Source organism: Euwallacea similis, chromosome 15 (assembly GCF_039881205.1).
Source record: "Euwallacea similis isolate ESF13 chromosome 15, ESF131.1, whole genome shotgun sequence".
NCBI lineage: Eukaryota > Metazoa > Arthropoda > Insecta > Coleoptera > Curculionidae > Euwallacea > Euwallacea similis.
The window spans coordinates 4,330,690-4,354,163 of NC_089623.1; the positions used below are offsets into that span (position 1 = coordinate 4,330,690).

General features: G+C 35.9%; 1 protein-coding gene across 1 annotated transcript in view; it reads right to left on the bottom strand.

Moving 5' to 3' along the window:
- LOC136413786 (uncharacterized) overlaps positions 1 to 15,946 on the bottom strand; it is a 29,711-nt gene extending 13,765 nt beyond the window's left edge. Inside the window, exons 1-5 of the mRNA XM_066397491.1 lie at positions 15,830 to 15,946; positions 15,655 to 15,766; positions 4,951 to 5,936; positions 3,597 to 4,022; positions 2,765 to 3,539 (exon numbers count right to left, since the gene is read on the bottom strand). Of these exons, the coding sequence (XP_066253588.1) occupies positions 2,765 to 3,539; positions 3,597 to 4,022; positions 4,951 to 5,936; positions 15,655 to 15,766; positions 15,830 to 15,946 (2,416 nt within the window). The remainder of the gene's footprint in view (positions 1 to 2,764; positions 3,540 to 3,596; positions 4,023 to 4,950; positions 5,937 to 15,654; positions 15,767 to 15,829) is intronic.
- Positions 15,947 to 23,474: the final 7,528 nt, after the last annotated feature.

Sequence of the window (23,474 nt, forward strand, 5' to 3'; positions counted from 1 at the left end):
ATGTATCTACTACAATCTCATAAAGAATTTTCTGGAGACTCTTCGAAGTATAAGACAATCGTTTCTTGAACCTCTTCGGGTAAAATATTCCTCGATTTAGTTCGTTAAGAACGTCCCAAGACTCCATATTCGCATAAACTTAGTGTAATTTTAACGAATATTGATTTAGCCGGAATTCTTCTATTGAGAAACTTTTGCTGATACATGCGTAACACAAGAGCAATACTTTTATTGCATTTTATGTAACAATTGTAAAGATCTAATTTTTCTTACGTTGAATACATTTTACAATTGTTAACTACTTAGCTGATGAGTTTAAAATAACTGTTATATGCTTTAAATTAGTTTACGATCCAGTGAGCTCTGTTTCGGCAAGGTTTTATTGATAGCGATTGAGATTCCCACGATATCGTAGAATGTTCAAGACCATGAATAGCACGTCCAGTTTCATGCCGTCATACAGTTTTTGAAAGCACCTATTGTTGTCTTATTCACGCGATTGTTGCGAAGATGGACTGAGGACAGATGTGCGTCTAATTACAAGATGTTCGCCTTATTTGATTTACAACCGAAATTTCCAATGTCGAGTCCAATAAACCTCCCTTCCGAACTTCTCATCGACAGGTTTAAAAAAGATGAGACAAGTCTCGGCTCTTCTCCACGAACATTCGGACGGTACATATCGCGATCGGTCACTCACAACACCTTAATTTACACTCACTAATGCTCTAGATACATTACATTATAGTTATTCGAACATATCGTATTTTAGATTTATTGTTATTAATTAATAAATAGTGTTAACAAACATTGTGAATTAATTGAACAATTAATATCATCTCGTTTACAACCATACGGGAAAAACAATAATGATAAGTAATAAGTAGTAATTTAATGTTAGTTAGAAACTTTTTGTTTTGTGTTTTGTCTTTTACTACATCTAACGTACAGCTGCTGTTTCAAGGCTTACTGATTGCAATAATAACGAATATTCAAAGATTCTTAATAAAAAGTGATTTTTACAGTAAACTATTGCTTTTTGATATAGGGAGATATATAGCAACATTATAGGCAATTAAACTGGTCATCATTTGACGAAAAAATATACAGAGTGTTTCCAAAAATGTGGGCAATATCTCGGATATGAAAAGTACTCGTGAAAACATTGTACTTACGCTTATACGTTGATTTTAAAAAACTTACCCCTATGGAAACACAGCCTTTCAAAATTTGGTGGCAAAACTGGTATGTTCTAAATAACTTTTCTTCCAATTGATGAAGTTTAATGAATTTTGGGTCACTTGAGTATCATACCAAGGTTAATAAGATAAGATCTAACATTTCTTTCTACATGTTCAGAGGGGTGGAGGTTAACCTCAATTTCTTTACCCCTAAACTTTTAAGATCTTGGGTTTTTTTAACCGTAATGTGGTTTATTAGATTTCTGGCGTATTTAAAAAAAAGGTACTCTTAGTTGATGCACGTAAACTGAACCGTTTTCCTGAAAAACAGCATTTTGTAAAAATATGTATTTTACAAAAGTCAAATTTTACAAACAAAATTACAAAAAAATTGAGTAACAAATTTGAATATTCATAATGATTCAGTATGAGTGCCATTAACTCTCACTCATTCTTGAGCTCAACGTATGGAAAACTGTTGCATTCTCCACAATACCTGGACGTTATTTCTAATTTGATGACAATGAAAACGTATTCTTTCTAATAATTCTTCTCTGTTCTCTACTGGAGTGGCATATACTAAACTTTTTAAATGTCTCCACAAGTAAAAGTCGAAAGGATTTAGATCTGGAGAACGAGACCACCAAGCTCCACGACCTATCCATCGGTTCGGAAAAACATTACCTAAATATCTTCGTACTTCAATACTGAAATGTGGAGGAGCACCATCATGCATGAACCGTATATTACTATGAATTATATCTTGATATTGCGATAGAGCCTTTTTAAAAAAACACAAACTTTCCCAGACCAAATTTATTACAAAAACTTCTTAATGACCCTCTATACTAACAACCAGAATAATAATAATAATCCTTTCACGTAATTACCTACTTTATATAAAATAAATGCTTAGCTTAGAAAAATACATTATTCGTTCTAGGTACGACAATACATCGAGAAACTTCCATAAAGTGTCTCTGGATTACGTCTGAAAAATAATACTGACGCGTCTATCTGGCGCCGGTGCATCTTGTAAGTTCCATTAGGTATCTCATGATACAGGGTGTTCCGGAATGATTGTCAAATCTTTTAACAGGATATTCTACCAGCCATTTTAGAGGGGGGCCTTCGTATGAAATTTTTCAATTTGGGTCCTTCCTGTCGAGATATTCGAATTTCAAAATAGTGAAAAATAATCATTTTTCTCTTTTTTCTTAAAAATAGTAACACTTAGAAATTTCAATTTTGGTACACATTATCAGCTAGTTGAACTGTATTTTTAGTAGTGTTTGTTCTATGATTCACGTTTCTGGAAGGCTGGAATCAGCAACTCCTAATTTTATTTTTTCAGAACTTTTTTCTGCAATAGCCGATTTCGATAAAACTTTTTTTTAATACTACACATAATTTAAAAACTTTTTTCTTGTTATCATTTTTTCATATAATTAACAGTTGGCGTAAAAAAAAATAAAAATCGTTTTTGTTACCCTATTAGCATCGCAGGCGGGGCAGGTTGTCCTCAGCTAGCAGAACCAATGATCCAATGGCTATGGACTTGTCTTCCGGCTTCCTTCACTTACTTCTAGTTTGAAGATTGGTCAAATAGTCTCGGCTCCAGCGGTTCCAAAATTGCTGCTGCAATTGCAGTAACCGTTCGTAGCGGGATAGCTGTGATATAGTGACGTCTTTAACTTCGGGCTGGAGCAGATTTACTAGCGAATCGCTAATTAGGAAATGAGCTGGGGTCAAGGGTAAATAGTCATTCGCGTCGTTACACATTGGCATTAAAGGTTGTGAATTCAAACAAGCCTCGATTTTTGTCAACAAGGTGTGCATTTCTTCATATGCTAGACAAGATTCGCCAAGAATCCGACAAAGGTGAAATTTAGTTGACTTAACCGCAGCCTCCCATAGTCCTCCCATATGGGCGCTACGCACTGGAAGAAAATGCCACTTAATCCGATCATTAGCTAAATGTGAAGTGACGGCAATGATATGAGATTGATTGTTGATTAAAGTAGGAAGCTTGAGGAAATGATTATTTGCACCTACGAAATTGGAGCCGTTATCCGAGTGAATATCCGTGGATTTCCCTCGTCTTGAGCAAAACCGATCTAAAGCGTTCAGAAAGCTAGTGGTAGAGAGGTCCTTAACAAACTCTATGTGTACAACGCAGGTAGCAAAGCATACAAAGATGCAGATGTACGTCTTGACTCGTTTATATTTACGTAACGTGCCTTCCTTGACCAATACGGGTCCTGTGTAGTCGACTCCGCAATTCGAAAAGGGGCGCGAAGATTTTACCCTTGCGGCTGGGAGAGAAACCATCAGAAATTTTAGCGGTTTTGGTTTAGCCTTAAAACAGCGCAAGCACCTACTGAGGTTGCGCTTGATCTAATTTTTTCCGTTTACAATCCAAAATTGTAAGCGAATTATCGAAAGTAGGTTTTGAATTTCCGCGTGGAGATGCTTCATATGCCCATCCATTATCACTAAATCGGTAAATCTATGTTTATACGCCAGTATAATGGGATGTCGTTGTTCATAACTAAAGTCCGAATTCGTTAGTCGTCCGCCGACTCTAAGTACTCCTGCGGAATCTAGGAACGGGTTTAAATTTAAGATCCGATTGTCGCTAGCAAGTCTGTTGTTCTTGCTAAGTTCATCAATTTCTTTGTGAAACGTTTCGTATTGCGCCAATTTCACTAATATGATCTGAGCTTCGTTTAGCTCTTCAACTTTAAAATGGTGTTTCCGTTTCTTGTACGCTTTAAAATTTGCTCTTTGAATCTGCAAATGTATCCCATCACGCGACGAAGTTTGAATAGATTGGAGAATCTATTAAAGATATCAAAATTGGGTCTATCAATGCTAACATGGGTTATGCATGTGTTTTCCACAGAGAGGGTAACTTTTAGTTCACGTAACTGGTTCAACAGGATTTCGCTATTCGATTCCACCTTCACCTCTGCTTCGATTTCGCGCAGGAAATTAGGACCGTGAAACCAGAGGTTGCATTGTAGCAGCAGCTCCCTTGGATTTAGTCCTCTTAAGATTACATCTGCCGGATTGTCCTTGCTAGGTACATGGGCTCAATCCTCTTCTCTTGATAATTCAGTTATCTTTGTCACCCGATTAGCAACAAATGTTTTTAGGTTAGACGGCTCAATTTTTATCCATGCGAGAACAATGCTTGAATCCGTGAAATATTTTACGTGCGAGATCGGTATATCCAATGTTTCCATCATCGCATGCATTAATTTGGCCAATCAATGAGCCGCTAATAGTTCAAGCCGAGGTAACGTTAGCTTCTTAACAGGAGCCACTCTTGATTTTGCAGTTAAAAGCTGAACTCCGTGATTGCCGAGGGAATTAAGTGAGGGTTCAATGAGAATCACTTTAAAAAAAAACTTTATTAGTAACGGCTTAACTTAAAATTAAAGATGAACAATTAAGACGAACAGCAGTTACGATTAAAGGCTTTGATACGCACTTAGTGTTAATGTTCCATGGCTACAACTACTTTTATAGAGTCTAAAAGTACATTCAACATTCCTTGGTCATCAATTCCTTTGGTTTAGGGATATTTCTAGGGCATCTACTGATCCTACATAGATACAGGCCCCGTAAGCCTTTTCCGAGCTGTCACTGAGTCCATATACTGCACCACGAATAGCATTGCCTAAGATCACGTGTCTGACTACTTTGCATTCATTCAGGTAGGTTAATTGTGCCACGAATTCCTCCCAACGAGGTCATGAGGAACCTCTTGGTCCCAATCGAGTTGCAATCTCCATAATTCCTGAATTATTAGTTTAACTTTAATCAATGCTGGGCCAATCAATCCTAGAGAGTCGAATATCTGAAAAATTGTCGCCAGAATCGTCCTCTTTCTTGCGTGTGTTGAGTCGAACATAACATTGACTGCATACTTCAAAGTGTCTAGTTCGGGGTTCCAAGAAATTCCCAACGTTTTCAATTGCTTGTTATGCGGGAGCATGAAACTGTCAGGGTTATTGTTGGACTCTAAAATGTTCCTTAATACTGTTCCACTATTAGATGCCCATTTTCTTAATTTAAAGTTCGCTTGTTCCATTATTTTGTTTAATTCTTTGCAGACGTTCAAGGCCTCCTCTTCCGATTTCAAACTAACTAGTAAATCATCCATATAAAAGGAATGTTTCATTATTTCCGATGTCCAAGGGTATGTATTCTCATTTTGCATCGCCAATTCCACTAGACAGCGAGTGGCTTGAAAGGGTGCACTTGACGTACCATACGTCACCATGTTCAGCCGGTAAACGCTAACCGGGTCCTTAGAATTTGCTCGCCACAGTATTTTTTGATAGTCTTGCTCGCTGTCCTGAATCTTTATGTATCTATACATCTTGATATCTGCGCTCGGCACTATCTTTCGGAGCCGTAGCCGTAGCAGAATTGCATATAATTCGTCTTGGACTACCGGAGCTACCATCAAGGTATCGTTCAGCGACACGCCTGAATTAGTTTTGCAACTTGCATCAAACACGACGCGACATTTTGTGGTAATCGAGTCCTTTACTACTGCCCTGTGAGGTAGAAAATAGCTGCTGTTTGGCATAGAGTCGTCATTTTCAATTAGCCTTTGACGCGTCATATGCCCTAAGGTTTTATATTCGTTCATGAAGTCCACATACTGCTTCTTAAACTCCTCATCTTTTCCTAATTTTTTCTCTAGATATTTTAATCGACTCAGCGCTATCGGTTTCGATTCTTCAAGTTTTTATCAATTTTAAAGGGGTACTTTACTATGAAACTATTATCCTTATCCCGGGTCGTGGTTTGAGTAAAGTACTCTTCGCAATAGGATTCATCTTGAAACAGGAACTTGGAATGCTCAAATTCTTCAACGGACCAAAATTTGGTTAACGAATCATTTAACATTTTGTTAGATACAGTAGCGGACAAAAGTGGAGCAACAAACATATTTTTGAAAATATTCAAGGTTTGCTACGACTTATTCATAAATTAGTAATATCAAAATTATGTTAGGATATCTAGAAATAACGCTGCAGAAAATTATAAGTTTATTCCTGAATTCAAGGTATTTAACAACAAAAACGAATAAATGTGGCGGACAAAAGTAGAGCAACATATGAAATTTTGAATGATTATGAAAATTTTAACTAATACTTAGTAGCATTGCCATTGTTTTTAATAACTTCAATGCATCTATTCCTCATAGACTTTAATAATTTATTTATGGTTTCTTCTGAAATGGAATTCCATGCAGTTGAAATGGCGGTGAATAATTCTGCGGAGTTTCTAAATTTTTGTGGATTCTCTGTCCTTATTTTACGGTCTACTATCTCCCATAAGTTTTCTATTGGATTAAGGTCGGGACTTTGGGCAGGCCACTGCATTACATTTACCCGTCGCTCTTCCAAATATTTTTTTATTATTTTCGCAGTATGCTTCGGGTCATTGTCATGTTGAAAAATCCATGATAATGACAAGTTTTCCTCTGCAAACGGAAGCATATGATCCATTAATATCTCCAGATATTTAAACCGGTCCATAATGCCCTCTATTTTTATCAATGGTCCCATTCCAAACCCGGAAAATGATTCCCACACTAATACGTTACCCCCACCAAATTTAATTGTGCCTTTAGTGTACTTTGGCTTGTACCTTTCATTTGGAGGACGCCTGACATATCGAATTCCATCCGAGGAATACAAATTAAATTTACTCTCGTCGGAGAATAGCACAGTTTTCCATTTTTCGAAACTCCAGTTAAGATGGTCATTTGCAAAATGGAGCCGGGCCATCCTGTTCTTCTTAGAAATGAAGGGTTTTCTAGCGGGTCTGCGGGCATTCAAACTTTTTTCTTGTAAACGTCTTCGAATCAATCTTACAGAAACACCAAAGTCACTACATTCCTATGCAATATCAACTGCTGTTTTATATGGATCCCCTTTTGAAATGTTCACAATTTTTTTGTCTTGAACTCTTGTTGTCTTTCGAGGACGACCTGTTTTTGGAGGACTCACTACACTTTTGCGAATCTTGTAGGCACGCAATACTCTACAGATTATAGAGCGATTAAGATTTAATTCTCTAGCAATATCACTTTGGGACAGTCTAGATTCAAACTTCGAAATAATTAATTGTTTCAATTGTACTGAGAGAGATTTACCATGAGGCATATTTGCTAGTTTTCACCAATAATACTAAACACAATAACTCAAATGTGTTTGAGAAAAAAAGACGTCAGAAAGAATTTTTATATATTGTTGCTTTACTTTTGTCCGCCACATTTATTCGTTTTTGTTGTTAAATACCTTGAATTCGGGAATAAACTTATAATTTTCTGCAGCGTTATTTCTAGGTATCCTAACATAATTTTGATATTACTAATTTATGAATAAGTCGTAGCAAACCATGAACATTTTCAAAAATATGTTTGTTGCTCCACTTTTGTCCGCTACTGTATGTTCATCGATAGGTTACAAACTGTTTTCTGATTCCGCGATCCAAACCCTGCTAAGTTTCCTGATATCACCCAGCCTAAAGATGGTTTCTGAAGCACTGGTAACTTATCCCCTAATTTTATTTTGCCTTAGCCCAACAGATCATAAAATATATTTACCCCTAACAGAATATTGATGTTCTTTGGCTCATTGAAATGTTTGTCTGCTAAATTGATCTGGCTTGGGATCTTAAGCGCTGCTCTAGAGAACTTAAATAGGGGTAGATTTTCGGTAAGCGTTGGCAAAACCAAAAATGTCAGATTGGCCTCAAAACTATTGAATCTAGAATTTATCTTAGCTTGGGTTTGTCTATTAATTTTCGTGACGAACTGACTGATGCCGTATAGGGATATATTGATTCTTTTGAAACTTAAATTTAACTTTCTACAAAGCCTTTCGCTCATTAAATTTGATTGACTTCCCGAATCAAGTAAGGCGTTGCACCTCTGCCATTCTCCTTTTTCATCGGCGATTAAGATGTTGGCGGTTGACAACAATACTTGATCTCTCTCTAGGCTGGCTGATGTTAAGGTTAATGAGCAATCAACCTTACGGCGTGCGTCATTCTGGCCCTGATTGTTTGGTAACCTTGTAGATTGTTCGGATTCCGAGTACTTCCCCTTATTCATTTTTTGTTTGTCTACGGCCAGGGGAGGTGCACTGTTGCCGTCGGTTTTTAAGTTTTGAACGCATTCACCTACTTGACGTTTTTCGTAATGAAGCGCTGTATTGTGCTTTTTAGAGCATTTTTTACACCCGCTGGCTTGCACTCCTGATTTAGATGCCCTACTCGTAGACAACTGCTACACAATTTATGCTTCCGAATTTCGTTGTACTTCTCAGACACCGACAGTTGAGTAAAACGAGGACATTGATAAACAAGATAGTTTTCACTGCAGATATGACATTTTCTGCCAACCCTTTGCGTTGAAGAATACGAATAATTCTTAGACGAAGCCGATCCATTTCCTCTTTCCTGACCTCTGTTCTCGTTCCTGTCTTTATCGGGTCTATGAGGATGAGGTCTCGAGAAACCGCGGGAAGATTCCAATGCGAAGCATTTATCGGTTAAAAAATCGAGTAATTAATTAACCGTGGGTGACTCAGTGTGGCACTGTTTCCGCTCCCAATCATGATTATTACGTTCGTCCAGCTTGCTTAAGATTATTGGGTTAAATAATGCATTCCACTTATCTACGGGCAATTTTAGCTTTATCAACGCAGCTTTATGTTGTTGAACCGTGTTTATAAATTTCCTTACATTTGTCGCTGAGTCTTGAATCGCGCTTGGCAAATTAAACAGAATGTTTCTCACGTGATAATTTACGACTGCTTTTTTATTCTCATAACGTTTTTTTAATAGATTTAAAGCAACTGTATAATTTCCGGGCGTTATTTCAAACGAGTCTATTACTTTCAATGCATCGCCCTTACAACATAACTTCAAGTATAGCAGTTTTTCTGTCTCGCTTAAATCGGTTCTATCATGTACTAACGACTCAAAAATACTTTTGAAGCTGAACCACGTCTCATAATTACCAAAGAATGAAGGCAAACCTAGATCTGGTAATTTCCCTAGTTTTTTCAACGGTCTTGATTGTCCTAGATGAGGATTCTTACTATCATGATTCTTTTTTATAGTGTCTATTAATTGTTGTGCTTCTGCGATCAAACTATAATAGGCCGACTGGGCTTTATACCGATTTTCCTTTTTATTCGCATTTAAAAATTCCAAACGTTCTTGATCCATTCTGAATTGGCTAAAGTCTTCCTCCATACTTTCGAGACGGACTTTTAACTGGAATACCTCTTTAGTATTTTTGTTTTCCAGAATATATCGTTCAAAATAAGATAAGTTTCCTATCAAGACTTCACGTTTATGCAGGAGTTCACGAAATTCACAGTTTTCAGCGGGAATATCCGTTATATGAATCTCTTTTTCGGAATTTTGTAACGTTTTTCTTTTTCTTTCTCTGAGAGACATTTTTACCTAATATTAATAACTGGGATTAGATCAATAAATCGATTTGAAATTCAATTAGATACGAGTTATGCTATACAGCATTATCAACCTGAAGTTTCACCTATTTCACCTTCTTTAGATATGACAAAATCGAGACAATAATGGCGTCAACCTCATACTACAAATGATATTCTAAAGTAGCGGATGATAGACAGGATTATTACGAGACTGGGTAAACTCTAGAGGAAAATCTTGATAAAAGAAACTGACTCACCGGTTACTTTTCTTGGCTTCTGCTGCACTTTCTTGTTCCACATGAACTATATTTCGTAGGCACTTCCAATTCAGTCAAATCCGACTCGAAGGACCAAAATGTAGGGTCCAAATATTTTGCGCGTGAACGTGATTGGGTGACTTCACCTTTTTTCGGAGTTAACCGTGAACTACGAAAATCGTGGACTGGATTGATAGTTTATGAAGGACCACCCTGAGATTGTAGTCTCAGGGACACTGTTTTTCGCGTAAATAAGAGAAACCAAACCTTCTTAACTTAACAAAGGTTTATTGGTAACATTAACAACTTAGACTATAGACAATATCGAGAAATACGTAATATTAAGTCAAATGAGTATCACGCTACTTGTACGCATAAGTGGTTTCGTTAAGTTTTTGAGAGAAATTCGTTATTTAAAAAAATGTTGACTTGAGAATAGCGTGATACGAGCGAGAAGAATCTAGTGCACACGAGTCCATGATGAAGTTGCGAAAAAAGAGAGCGAGTCCGTTTCGTACCCTCCTTAAGTCGTGATATGGAGGTGTAACACCTATAGACGTACCCCCGATAAGACCCTATTTGCAGCTTCTAGGCTACCTTGTCGCGTTAAAGCATAGCACTTAGAGTATGGTCGCTGAGCTTTATTGGAGCCCAGCCATTGTATTCGCTTGGCAGTACTTTCAATTTAGATTCGAAATTTAAGTCCGACAAAGAACAATGCTGGAAATCCCAATCATAAACTAACTCCCCTCAGCCGAAGATGGGTGTTAAGCGCTGGGAATTCCAACAGTATTACCCAATGGCTGGGGTCGTCCATGGGCGTAACATAAGTTTCTTAAACTTACTCTGGACATTTAAATAAATAACATAACTATAATCCATGCTATAATAATACGTCGCAAGTCATAACATTTTCCCCGTGGAATAATTTTCATAATAAATATTTTTTCGTAGAGAGCTTATTATTCGAGATATTGTGATGTCTCAAGTTAAATGTTACATCCTATGTACCAATTTTGATATTGATACCATGAAAACACAAAAAGTTATTAAGGATTTTTAAAATAAAATTTCGACCTTTAATACCGTGTAATTATGAAACACGCAATATTGGTATAAGGTATTTTAGTTCAATCGTCATATTTTGGTATCTCGGATTTCGCCATGATCTGTTTCCAATGAATCACCCTGCATAATAAATTATGATATAAGTAGTGTGGTTTCTATGATGCTGCATTACAAAGTTTGGGCGGATGAGAAGGCATGACTCTTGGAAAAAATATAACTTAGTGGATCCTCGCCATCAGTTGACACATTATCTAACGATGTAGATCCAAATAATATAGCTATATTTCAAATTTAAGCTAAATAACGCCATGCTATAAAGGAAATATGAAAACAAAAAATTTAAGTTTCATACTTTACGTCTCGCAAACGAAGCGTTTGTGGATCTATGTTTATGTGAACTTTTTTCATTATTATGTTTGGCAAATGTAATTTAATTTAATATTGGTCACTGCATATTGTGGTAAACATCATAACCTCAATTTTCTTAGATTTTTCCTTGCAAGATTTTTTTAATAGCGGCGAATTTAAATAAACATGTCGTGATTTTTATGTTAGTTCCATAAATACAACATGAACGATATTGAAAATATTTAAGTTTCAAGAAAGTTTCTAAATTGAAGAAAGTCTTTTTGACACGATCAGTTAAGGTGCACTTATAACAAAAAAGTTTGTGACTAAAAGAATATTTTATTTTAGGAATATCTTCACCTTGCAAATTTTGCCGATAAATTGTAAAGTTTTATGACATAGATTATAAAGTTGCAACATAGGCTAAAAGTTTTAGTGAAATTAAAGTTGTAAGCAAAAAACAAAACACATGTGTGTTTGTCCCTTTATTTTTGTAATGAAACTTTAACAAGTATGAGTTCCTATGAACATTTCAGTTTAAGTATAAACGAGATTTAATGTTACTTTTATGTTTACAGAGATGAGCCATTTTTTCACTCACGAATGAAAAGTATTTAGCCAACATATTGGTTGATATGGAGGACACGATAAATTTCTCCAGGATTGAAAGTTGCAATACTCAATAGAATCAATTATATACTTGTTTTACATTGATAAATTACGAATAAAGAAGCACTATTTGCTGGTTGTTTTATTGACTAATATCCTATTTTTAAGAGTCCTGGAGATGTAAATTAGCAAGTGCCGAAAAGATGATGAATATGTCTAGTTATTCCACTACATACTAACTCAAATGTACTCGATTCCAAGGTTAAAAAATTATAAATAATCATGAGTTATAGGGAACGGAGATTGGTGTTGGTATCATTCTACAAGTGTCAATGGAGTGCGAGGTGAACTGAGTAGCTTTGCGGAAATTGACATTAGGAGTGGACGAAGAAATATCTTAAACTTAAAGTTAGCGAAAAGTCTATAGCTAAAGAAAACTAAATAAAATGATCTTCACTCATATTTCGAGCATTAAGTGTATTGATAAATGACTCGGATTTTTAATTCTTACTTCAGTAATTGGTTTTTGAAAGTATTAGAGTCGGGTGATAAATTTTGCACACAGGCGTGTAGCATGGAATTGAAACGAAATATTAGAATAAAATACAAAATTGGTAAAAGCACAATTCTTCAGCTACAAAATGCAATATTTATCTTTCAATATAATCTCTATTTATACTTATACATTTTTCCCAACGCGTAACAAGTGGCCATAACTTCTTTCACCTCATTGTCGGCGGTGTAATGGTTACCCTAGAGATACCTCTTTAGATGGGGAAAGAAGTGGAAATCACACGGCGCCAAATCCGAAGAATATAGTGGATGTGGAATAGGCTTATACTTCAGTTTGTCAAGAGCCTTCCCAGTGGCATGAGATGTGTGAGGTCGTGCATTGTCATATTGCAGGTTTATGGACATTATGGTGTTTTGGACAGAACACACTCACCTTCTAACGTGTCTTAATATTTCAATATGTTGTTCAGAATTGACAGTTTGCCCATATTTGAGATATTCAGTCACGTAAATGTGCTTGGCATCTCAAAACACCGTCATAAAACGTTTTTTCGCCAATGCTTGGGTTTTGAATTTTTTGGCTCTTGGCGAGGTATAATATCTATATTTCAAACTTTGCCTCTTTTCTTCGGGGTTGTAATGATGTACCCAAGTTTCGTTTAGAGTGACAATATTGAAAAGGACATCATTCCTTCATCATGGTAACGTTGCTGACATTATTCAAGACGACGCCGCTTGTGTTCCTCTGTTAGTTTGCGCAGTACTCATTGAGCACAGATTTTACGGTAAACCAATTGCTGGATAATTATATAGCCTACAGGGGGATCCTTTGTTAATGGGACGCAGAGCATGGTATAAAAATAATGCAATTTGCAAACATTTATGTTATACTAAAAAATGTATAAGGTGTTAAATTTGAAAAAATAAATCACATTTTTTTAATAACTTTCGATTACATCAAGCTAATTTTAGGAAATTTTGTATCCGGGGGTTTTTTAAAACAAAAAATTCAAATTTATGAACGGTTTGGTTGTATCTTTTAGAGAGCGCCACCAGCGACCATTAGGACACCTTTAAACACAGCTGCAACTTTTTGTGCCACGCTGTATGTCACTTTTGAGTAGGAAAATCTATTTCTTTACCTTTTTATTAGAGTTGAAGTTTTATTTTTAGGAAGGTATATGAAAATGCAACGTTACTTTTCACATTCGTATATACATAGTTTTTTTTGGGGTCTGGTAGGCTTTACAGTACATAATTAACAAAATACACTAAATTTATGAAATTTAAAAATTATTTGATTCTTATTTTATTATTTTGAAAAGTTACTTATCTTTAAATCTTTATTGTCATCTCTAATTGGCAAAATATATTACGTTACACATTTTACACCACTAACATCTCAATCAAAATACAAATTTATAATTGTTTTTGTTATGTCCGTGGGAAATAACGAAATAATAAAGACCACTCAAATACAATTATATTATACAAGGACTATTTACAGTATATGTAATGGCTAGATGATTACTGCATACTCTAATGATTTGCTTTCCGAACCCGTATGCATTTATATGTAAGGTCCAGGCGTCGAGAACTAAGGCGCTCGAATACTCCTGAACACTGTGGAAGAGTGCTAGGTTACGACAGGGGAGTTTTAGCATGGTTGTTAGTATGTAACAGTTTTTACTACATTAAATGTTCGAAATGTCCAACATTTGAGTCCATACATGCACGACAGCGGTTTAACCAATTTTCCCGTACGCGATGAAAAATTCCTGACGTATTCCTAATATGATCGGTGGCAGCAAAAATACGTTGTCGTAACTGATTTTCGTCCCTTATTTAAACGGCGTAGACCAAATTTTTCAAGAAACCCCAACAGAAAAAATCTAAAGGATTAAGATCCGGAAATCTGGTAGACCAATGATTAGGGCCATTTCTTCCTATCCATTTGTTTCCAAACTTATTATGTAAGTGTTCCACAACTAGACGGTTTGTGTGTGCAGGAGCTCCATCATGCAAATACCACATCATGGTATGCAATTGAAAAGGTACATTTTCTAACAAATTTGGTAAATCATTTATTAAAAATTCTAAATAGAGAGGTCCATTTAACCTTGAAGGTTAAACAAATAAGCTGATTTCCCACTATTCCAGCCTACAAATTTATTGAAAATTCATGTTGGAATTTTTTTGGAGAAATGGTGTGAAGATTTTCATCTGCCCTGTTATGACAATTGAGAAAATTCCAAATTCCATTCCTTGTGAAAGAAGCTTCGTCCGTTGATAAAATGGTAGACAAGAAATTTGGATTTCTTTGTTCGATGAACCATTCACAAAATTGTTACCTCGATGCAAAATCAGTGGGTAAAAGTCCTTGAACTCTCTGTACGTGGAATGGATAGAGCAATTGCTCCTTTAGCGTTCTATGAACAGTCCAATTAGAAACACTTACATAGCGAGCAATACTCCGGGCACTCCTTATTGAATCCTCTTCCACAAAGTTTATAATTTGTTCTTCGGTTTTAGAACCAACTTCTGGTTGTCGACCTCATCCTTTATACGTAGGAATAACGCTGCCAGAAGTCTTTGGGAAACTTGCACAAATGTTTGTCGAGTTAGAAATTTTCTTTCTGGATAACGATTACCGTATGTACGCCTAGCTTCTTCAGAATTTTGTAACGCCTCTCCATAAATCAAAAGCATGTCATGATACTCTCGTACACAATACATTATCACGTAGGTACTGTTAATAACTCGGAATAAAATCACTTAAAACTCGTCCAAATTAACTTGGCGGATAATCTGTTGCGTGTACCGACAGAAGATGCATTCAGCGAGACCGAAATTTTACTAAAATATTAAAAGTATGGAAGGACATACAATCCATGACAATACAGTAGACATTCGATACCGTGAACAAAATAAAACAACGCACGTTCACGTTAGCTATTTATTTATGTAATCGGGGGTTAATCTAAATAGAGTGGAAAACAGATTATTGGGTGACAAACAAGTCTGAAATTTTAGTTTGCTTCTTAGGATTTGTAATTTTTTGCACAAGGGCTGTTTCTCTTAGTCTTTTTAAAACTATGAGGTCTGTGAAGTCCACACCACTATATTCTGCCCACTGGATTGCAGTATTTAATGCAGTTATAGCGCTGTCCAGTGACACTTTACTTGACATTTCTTGAAAATTCTCGACTACATGAACTTCACATTCTTCTTGGTCGTTTGCACATTCTTTGTCAGCATCATTCCATTCCAACATATCAGTTTCCTTGAATGTGGCCTACAAATATACATAAATTACATATGTAATAACAGATTTAAATTGTAAAGATAAATCCCTTACTTGTGGTGCTAGTGTACTTAGAAGATCACAGGATTTGGAGATTAAGCCTGCCTTATTATCGTCCCATCGACGTTTTAAAACAGAAAGAGGTAATTCATCATCGTCATCCTCGGACATTTCAGTGTTCTCTAAAATATTTCTCCAACATTTTGCAATAATTTGCGAATCGAGTCGATTCCATGCAGCCGTTAAGTTGACAACAGCTTCCTTAATAGTCAAGTTTTTCAATGTATCAGTTATGTTTGAATTACTTGCTATAACATCGGCAAGAAGGCTATTCCTGTAATATAATTTTGTAAGCCTGATAACATTTTGATCCATAGGTTGGATAAGCGGCGTAACGTTAGGTGGAAGAAACATTGTTACTATGTGTCCATCTTCGCTCTTTAATTCTTCTTCGTTTGAATTAGATGGCGCGTTATCTAGCAGAAGTAAGGCTTTTATCGGGAGCCCTTTATTTGACAAAAGACATGTAACTTGTAAAGGAATACGTAAATTTATGCTACGATTTCAAGAAAAATACACAACAAAATTTACCTGAGGTACAAAGGAATGATGGAACCATTTTTTTAAAATCCACACACAGCAGTCATCCACGCTGTCTTGGAGTGTTCATAATCAAGAGGGCAAATAAAGTTTTTAAATGACCTTAAATTGGCAGTCTTGCCGATAACTAATGGTTTTACTTTATGTCTTCCAGTAGCATTTGTGCAAACTGTTGTTATTCGTTGTTTTTTAGTCTTTCAATGTTTTGTCCGGTAGAAGTTTCCAGTATAAGCCCGTTTCGTCAGCATTATAAAGTTGTTCTAATGTAATTCCAAATTTCTGCATTTTATTTTTTAACTGCTTTTTGAAAGGGTCAATAAGTTCCGGTTGGGAAGAAAGTTTTTCCCCGGAAATTTTTAAAAACCGAATTCCAAATCTTTTTTTAAACCTCTGTAGCCATCCCTCACTAGCCGTAAATTCCTTATCAGTTTCCTTTATTTCAGAAAGTATGGATTTGGCTTTTTGCTTTATCATTTCTCCGCTTACAACAAAATTTTTATTTCGTTGATTTAGAAACCATTTGTATAGCTGTTTTTCCATTTGTGGTAATCCAGACCCTTTAAATGTTTTTCTTTTACTTGATCCAACATATGTATCTGTTATTACTCTTAAAATAGTTTCTTTTCTTTGCTTTATTTTGCAAATCGTAGATTTAGCTATATTGTATTTTCTGGATAAATTTGAAACACTTGCACCTTTACTTAGCTCCTGAATTACAAGAGATTTTTCATGGAGAGTTAAACACTTTGGTTTTTTCAGCGACATTACATATAACAACACGTATTTACTAAACCCTTCGACAACCGTCCAAAAGCAACAGGCAAATGTTGCAATGCAAAAAATGAAACAACAAAGTAAAATTGGGGAAATACCAGGCACGACCCGGAGTCGGGCAACCCCGTATTGAGCACGACTGCCAGGGAATCCCCAGAAATAGTTCCCCCGGTAACGGAAATCATTTGTTCACGTTATACGGTGGTTAATGTGATAGAAAGAAGATTCACGTTATCCGGAGGTTTACGTTATCCGATGTTCACAGTATCGAGTGTTTACTGTAATTTGAAAATTAAGGGTGGTTTTTGCCTTGTCCCTTTTCGATGGTCCTTAATGGACCTCCACACGTCTTTGGTGCCAAGCGTCTTTGCCCAGGATCATATGTCACATAAAATGGGATAAAGTATACATGACCATAACGCAGATGGTTACATAACTCATGTACTATTGAGGTACTAAGTCAATGTGTTTACTGCGCATTCCAATGCCTTATCACTTCATCCGCAAATCCGCAATGAGGGGTGATCGACCCTCATAAGGGCCATAAAAAACAACCATAACAAAAACATACTTTTCTTCTTCGGTCACGTTCAGTACGGCGTTGCCGCTTACGTTTTTTTTTACCGCTTAAGTTATTAATTAAGTTTTCAATTGCTTTTAGCAATGTTATTGTTGAATAATTGTAAGTTTTTTTGTTACATATTAAACAACCAACATGCCAAGTACTGTTGAGGTTCCTTCGATAAACGAAAACCACGAAAACAACAATTTGGTTTACGAAAGTGGACTGTATTAAATTTCACTTATATAAATAATGGTAAAGTATTGGTCTAAGTATGAAGTGGGAGTTTGCTTAGTTGGGAAGATTACGAGTTACGTTTACGATCACATGTCTAGAGCGGGCACTGGTCAAAGAGAGCAAAATTACTGCGATCATCCCTTAAGTACTAAACCCGAGGAACTCCAACCAGGGGCGCACTAACACCAGAAGCCCTTACGGGCAATGGTCGCCCCTAAGGTCATAAAATCGCCGCCATCTGGCAAATACCTATACAAGTCGCTTTCATTGAAGTATTGCGATCCGCCGAATTGCGGATCGCGGCAAAGGTCCAATTTAGAAAGCTTCCTTTGACTAGTAGCGTATTTCCCAGCCATAAAGAGCCCTTCGATATGGCCTGATGGGTACGATGGTCTGGCGCCCAGATGGAATCCTTCAAATACGTATCGATGCCCATGGGCGTAACTTAAGGGATGAAAGTACAAACCAAATTAACTAAGCAAACTACGCCAAGAAACAATAACCTGCAGTCCTTAACATGAATAACCTAAAGTCCTTAACAAGTACATTTTATTCAAATTTTAAACCTTATCATAACTTTTCTGTTACCAACGTTGACATTTTTTTTTGAAAAAACTATTAAGTTTTCGATCCCTGTTGTAAGGAACTTTTTTGTTGAAAATGATGTTCTTGATCACTGGTTAAATTTACGAAAGTTATTTCACTAACACCCTGTATATTGAAAAATATGCTTAACAAGCATAACGTTTATAATCGTTATAATTTACAGTAATGGACAAAAGTATATAGACAAACAAATATTTGCGCCTAAAATATTTTAGTAAAATATCAATTCATTTATTTACATTCTAAAAGTTGTAAATACCAATGAAGAAAGATATATGAAATTTGTACCTGATATTAAAAATAAGCAAGATGGCAAATACAAAAATATATATTTTTTTGAGACAAAAATATATAGACAACATCCTCTAAGAAATATTTTGCATCAGTTTAGTTTAAATATTGATGTGTTTTGCATTCGATTTATAGTTTGAAATATTTTTAAATTATTTGGAATAATGCCGCGTGGTAAACAAATTTCTTTTGGCTTGAAAACAAAAATTATTGATTGGTTTAAAATTGGTCAGCGGCAAATTGATATTGCAAAAAATTTAAATGTGAAATGTAAAGCTGTTTGGGCCATTACTAAAAAATATCAGCAGAAAAGAATTCTTGAAGAAACAAAGAAAAGTGGACGGCTAAAAAAACTTAATTTAAGAGCCAAAGGAGGATATTGTTTTTGACGTTAAACACATTGCCTTTGCAAAAGACAGGATCACTATATGATAATAGTTAAGTATCAATTTATGATGCCAAAATTGCTTACACATGTAAGCTTGTTTCTTTTATTTGGGGTGAAACAAAAGTATCCTTAATCCTAGAACACTATCGTCATTTAATTGTCAGTTAATAGTAACGCTACGTAAAAATTACGTGTATCAAGCTTATTAATAAAAATATAATATTTTAACAAATTTAAACTTCAAACTACACTCACTTTCACATGAAATGCACCACCCAATAATAATAATAATTTAGTCTTGTAATTTTGGCAAAATAATGCTTCATAATAGAGTATCAAATGATCAGACTTTCAGTTAAAAGATACAACATTTGATAATGAAAAAATTAATAATGAGTGACATCGCCTCGTACGGCAATGCACGCACGTACTCTTCGCGGTATGCTTTGCAACAAATGATCAATATCTTCCTGGGGTATTTCATTCCATGCTACCTCAAGATGATGTCGTAGGTCATCCACATTGTTTGGAGGCCTCGGTAAATTTCGAAGACGGCGACTCATCATATCCCAAAGATGTTCGATGGGCGATAGGTCCGGTGACCGTGCAGGCCAAGGCAGTACTTCCAATTGTGCTTCTTCCAGGTATCGTCGAGTAATGTTCGCACTATGTGGTCTTGCATTATCCTGTTGGAAAATGCCATTTGGTAAAGTTTTCATGAAAGGTACTAATACTGGCCTCAGAACATTGTCAATGTAGCGACGTGCGTTTAGGGTGCCTGGAACGAACACAAGAGAAGATCTTCGGCCAACACATATCGCACCCCAGACCATACACTAGGTGTTAAAGCTGTGAGGCGCCTTTCAGAAAATTGCAAATTTCTTCTTTCACCTCGGTATCGTCTTACTCTTCTACGACCATCATTGATCCATAAACAAAATCGCGACTCGTCACTGAAGATGATATTGTTCCACTCATGATTCCAATCAATTCGTTCTTGACACCAGGCCAATTTTGAAGCTTAGTGATGGGCGGTTAGTGGCAGTCGTAGATTTGGGCGGTATGAATGCAGGCCAAAAGACGAAATTATTCTGTAAACTGTTGCCATCGACACCCGACGATTTAGACCTCCCATCCAACCTACTGCAACAGACATTGTTGTTTGAAATCGATCACCAATGGCCATCGGTCTAAGGAGTCGATCTTCACGTGCGTTGCTGCTATGGGAAGGACGTTCAGCTGGACGATGTCGCTGAGCTCTTTCTTCAGACCACGAAGACCATATTCTCGCAATCGTGGTGTGGTTCCGATTCATTCTTCGGGCAATCTCACGAAAAGAAAGTCCACCCTCCTTCATGCCGATAATTCGCCCTCTATCAAAATCCGAAACGTGGGAAAAATTTTGACGCTGTCTCACTGGGGGCATTTTGAGATGTCTTGTTCACAGTTCAACAACAAAATAAACTGATATTTCGATGTAAATATTATTTTATTTATTTACAATTGAATAAAAAATCTAATAGGTCGATGACAAAAAAACCACTAGCATTCTTTCTTTTTTACTGAAAGTCTGATCATTTGATACTATTATGAAGCATTATTTTGCCAAAATTACAAGACTTAATTATTATTACTACTGGGTGGTGCATTTCATGTGAAAGTGAGTGTATAACAGCGAAAATGAAAGTACTTATTTTTCAAAACAAATTATTTATTAATATAACAAAAAGTAGTTTTTTTATTATAAAATCCAAAAAATAAACTAAACATAACTCTTTATAACAAACTAAATCACTTGTTTTTCACACTCTTAATTAGATTTGGTTCACCACAAACTGAATTTAATCGTTTCATCTTAAGTAGAAATGCAGTCTGAACACATTCCTTTTAGATGTTCTAAACATACAAATCTTTTACATCCTTCACATATAAATCTGGATTTTCGACTTTTTTTAGAATCACATTGATAGCACCTTCCATGAGATGGTCCCGATTCTAGTTCTGATTCATTTGCAATTTTTTGTCCAGTTATTTCATGAAGACGGAGACGTACCGCACGCGGAAGTTGCATAATGCGTGCTCGTCTTTGAAGATGGTCTTGTAGGAGTTCTTGACCTAGCATTTGTAAAAAAAATCGACGTCGAATATTGCTTTTATTGTTACATTTATAATGAAGGAATTTATGCCTGCCGCATTCAAAAGTTGATCAAATATTACCATCGGCCATCTATGTGTCGGTCGTGTACAATTGTACGATACGGACATTTGATATAATATGTTGAAGGAAATTCCGCTGAATTTGAGATTAATGGGTTAGTTCCAATTTGATGGTGGGCCAGCTCATTTTCATAGAAATGTAAGGAATTAGTTGGACCATAACTTTCCGGGAAGATGAATTGGATGAAGGGGGCCTGTCGCTTGGCCTCCACGTTTCTTCGACCTATCCTTTTTTGTTTGGGGATTTTTAAAAGAACAAGTGTATGTAAATCCTGTAGAAACTAGAGAAGAACTTATTAGCCGCATTAGAAATGCGTGTACTTAATTGAGAAGCCATAATTTAATTAGTGTTCTCCGATCCATTAGACGTCGGTGAGAGTTATGTGTGCAACAAAATGGTTAATATTTTGAACACCTACTTTAAATTAAGTGAATTAATTAACCCATTTGTGCCCAACATTTTTTTTTAGGTAATTGTCATTTAATTAGTATTTATAATGCAAAGAATGCTCAGTACTTATAGATAAAAAAATATTTTAATATTTTTTAAAGAGTTAAAGAAAATATGTAAGTGTACTCATATAGGTACACTGGGTATATACAGATGCGAGCAAAAAAGTAGCGTCACCTATGCGCTTGCAGCTTCAAGTAGAATATTTTTCTTCCAGTTGAGATTATTGAAATTATAAATACAACACGTTCTCTGAACACTTTTAAGAACTATCTACAAGTAATTTGACGTCGGTCTATCATATATTAAAGAAAATATTAAGGAAAGTTAGAAGAAAACACAAAAACTGCTTTATTTGAAAATTAAGGGTCTCTACTTCATACTTTAAATAATTAAATTTACAACAAATAATTCTACTTTTTTTAATGTATTTATAAAAATGTACATTCAATATTTGATTGTATGCCCTTTTGCATTTAAAACTGCTTGACAACGATTAGGCATTGAGGCGATCAGTCGTTGACAGTACTCTACAGGAATCCGATACAATTCTTCTTGAGTGATGGCCCAAAATCTTTTAAATTTGTCGGTTTTCGGGCCTTAACCTGCTGTTTAAGGTATTGCCAAAGGTTTTCGATTGGATTCAGATTTGGGGATTGTGCGGGCCAACTTATAACATTGATGGAACTTTCGGTGACCCAGTTTTTGACAATCTTCGCTGTATGCTTAGGGTCGTTGTCTTGTTGATAAACCCATCGAATAGGCATATTGTCCTCAGCTTACGGAAGCATGTAGTCCACCATAATTCCCAAATATAACTCTTTTGTTAAAATCCCATCGATTTTCACAAGGGGGCCAACACCATTCCACGAAAAACATCCCCAGATCTTAATGTTTCCACCTCCATGCTTAATTGTCTTTTTCGTGTACTTAAGGTCGTAGGCAGTACCTGGGGGTCTCCTAACTAGTCCAGAATGGTCTGAAGAATAAAGCATAATTTTACTTTCATCGCTCCACAGTATGTTGCGCCATTTTTTCTGATCTTTCCCAGTCCATTTTAGGTGATTTCGAGCAAATTTTATCCTGTTTTTTAAATGATTTTTTTTTAACAAGGGCACTTGACGCGGGCTTCTAGCAACTAAATTTTGTTCGCGTAACCTTTTACGAACTGTCCACACGCTCACATTCAAATTAATTTCTGTAAGAATCCCTTGAGCACTCATAAATGGATTCCGCTTCGATGTTCTAATTATGATTCGATCTGCGTTTGGGGTGGTTTTCCTCGGCCTTCCTCTATTTTCTTGTTCCGGAAGGTCCTTCATTGCATTTTGAACCATTTTTAAAGAACATCCAATAATTTTTGGAAATTGCTCTTAACGAATATCCTTCGTTTTTCAACTTTCGAATTAACTGTCTTTATGAAGGCGTACAATGCTTGCCACGACCCATTTTTTGTAATAGATACTAAGAAAATTACACTATTAAGTACCGAATATTAGTTCAAAGAATAGTAGAGTACTTACCAAAAAAATGTGAAGAAAATTAAAAAAATTTCGACAAAATTCACTTTACA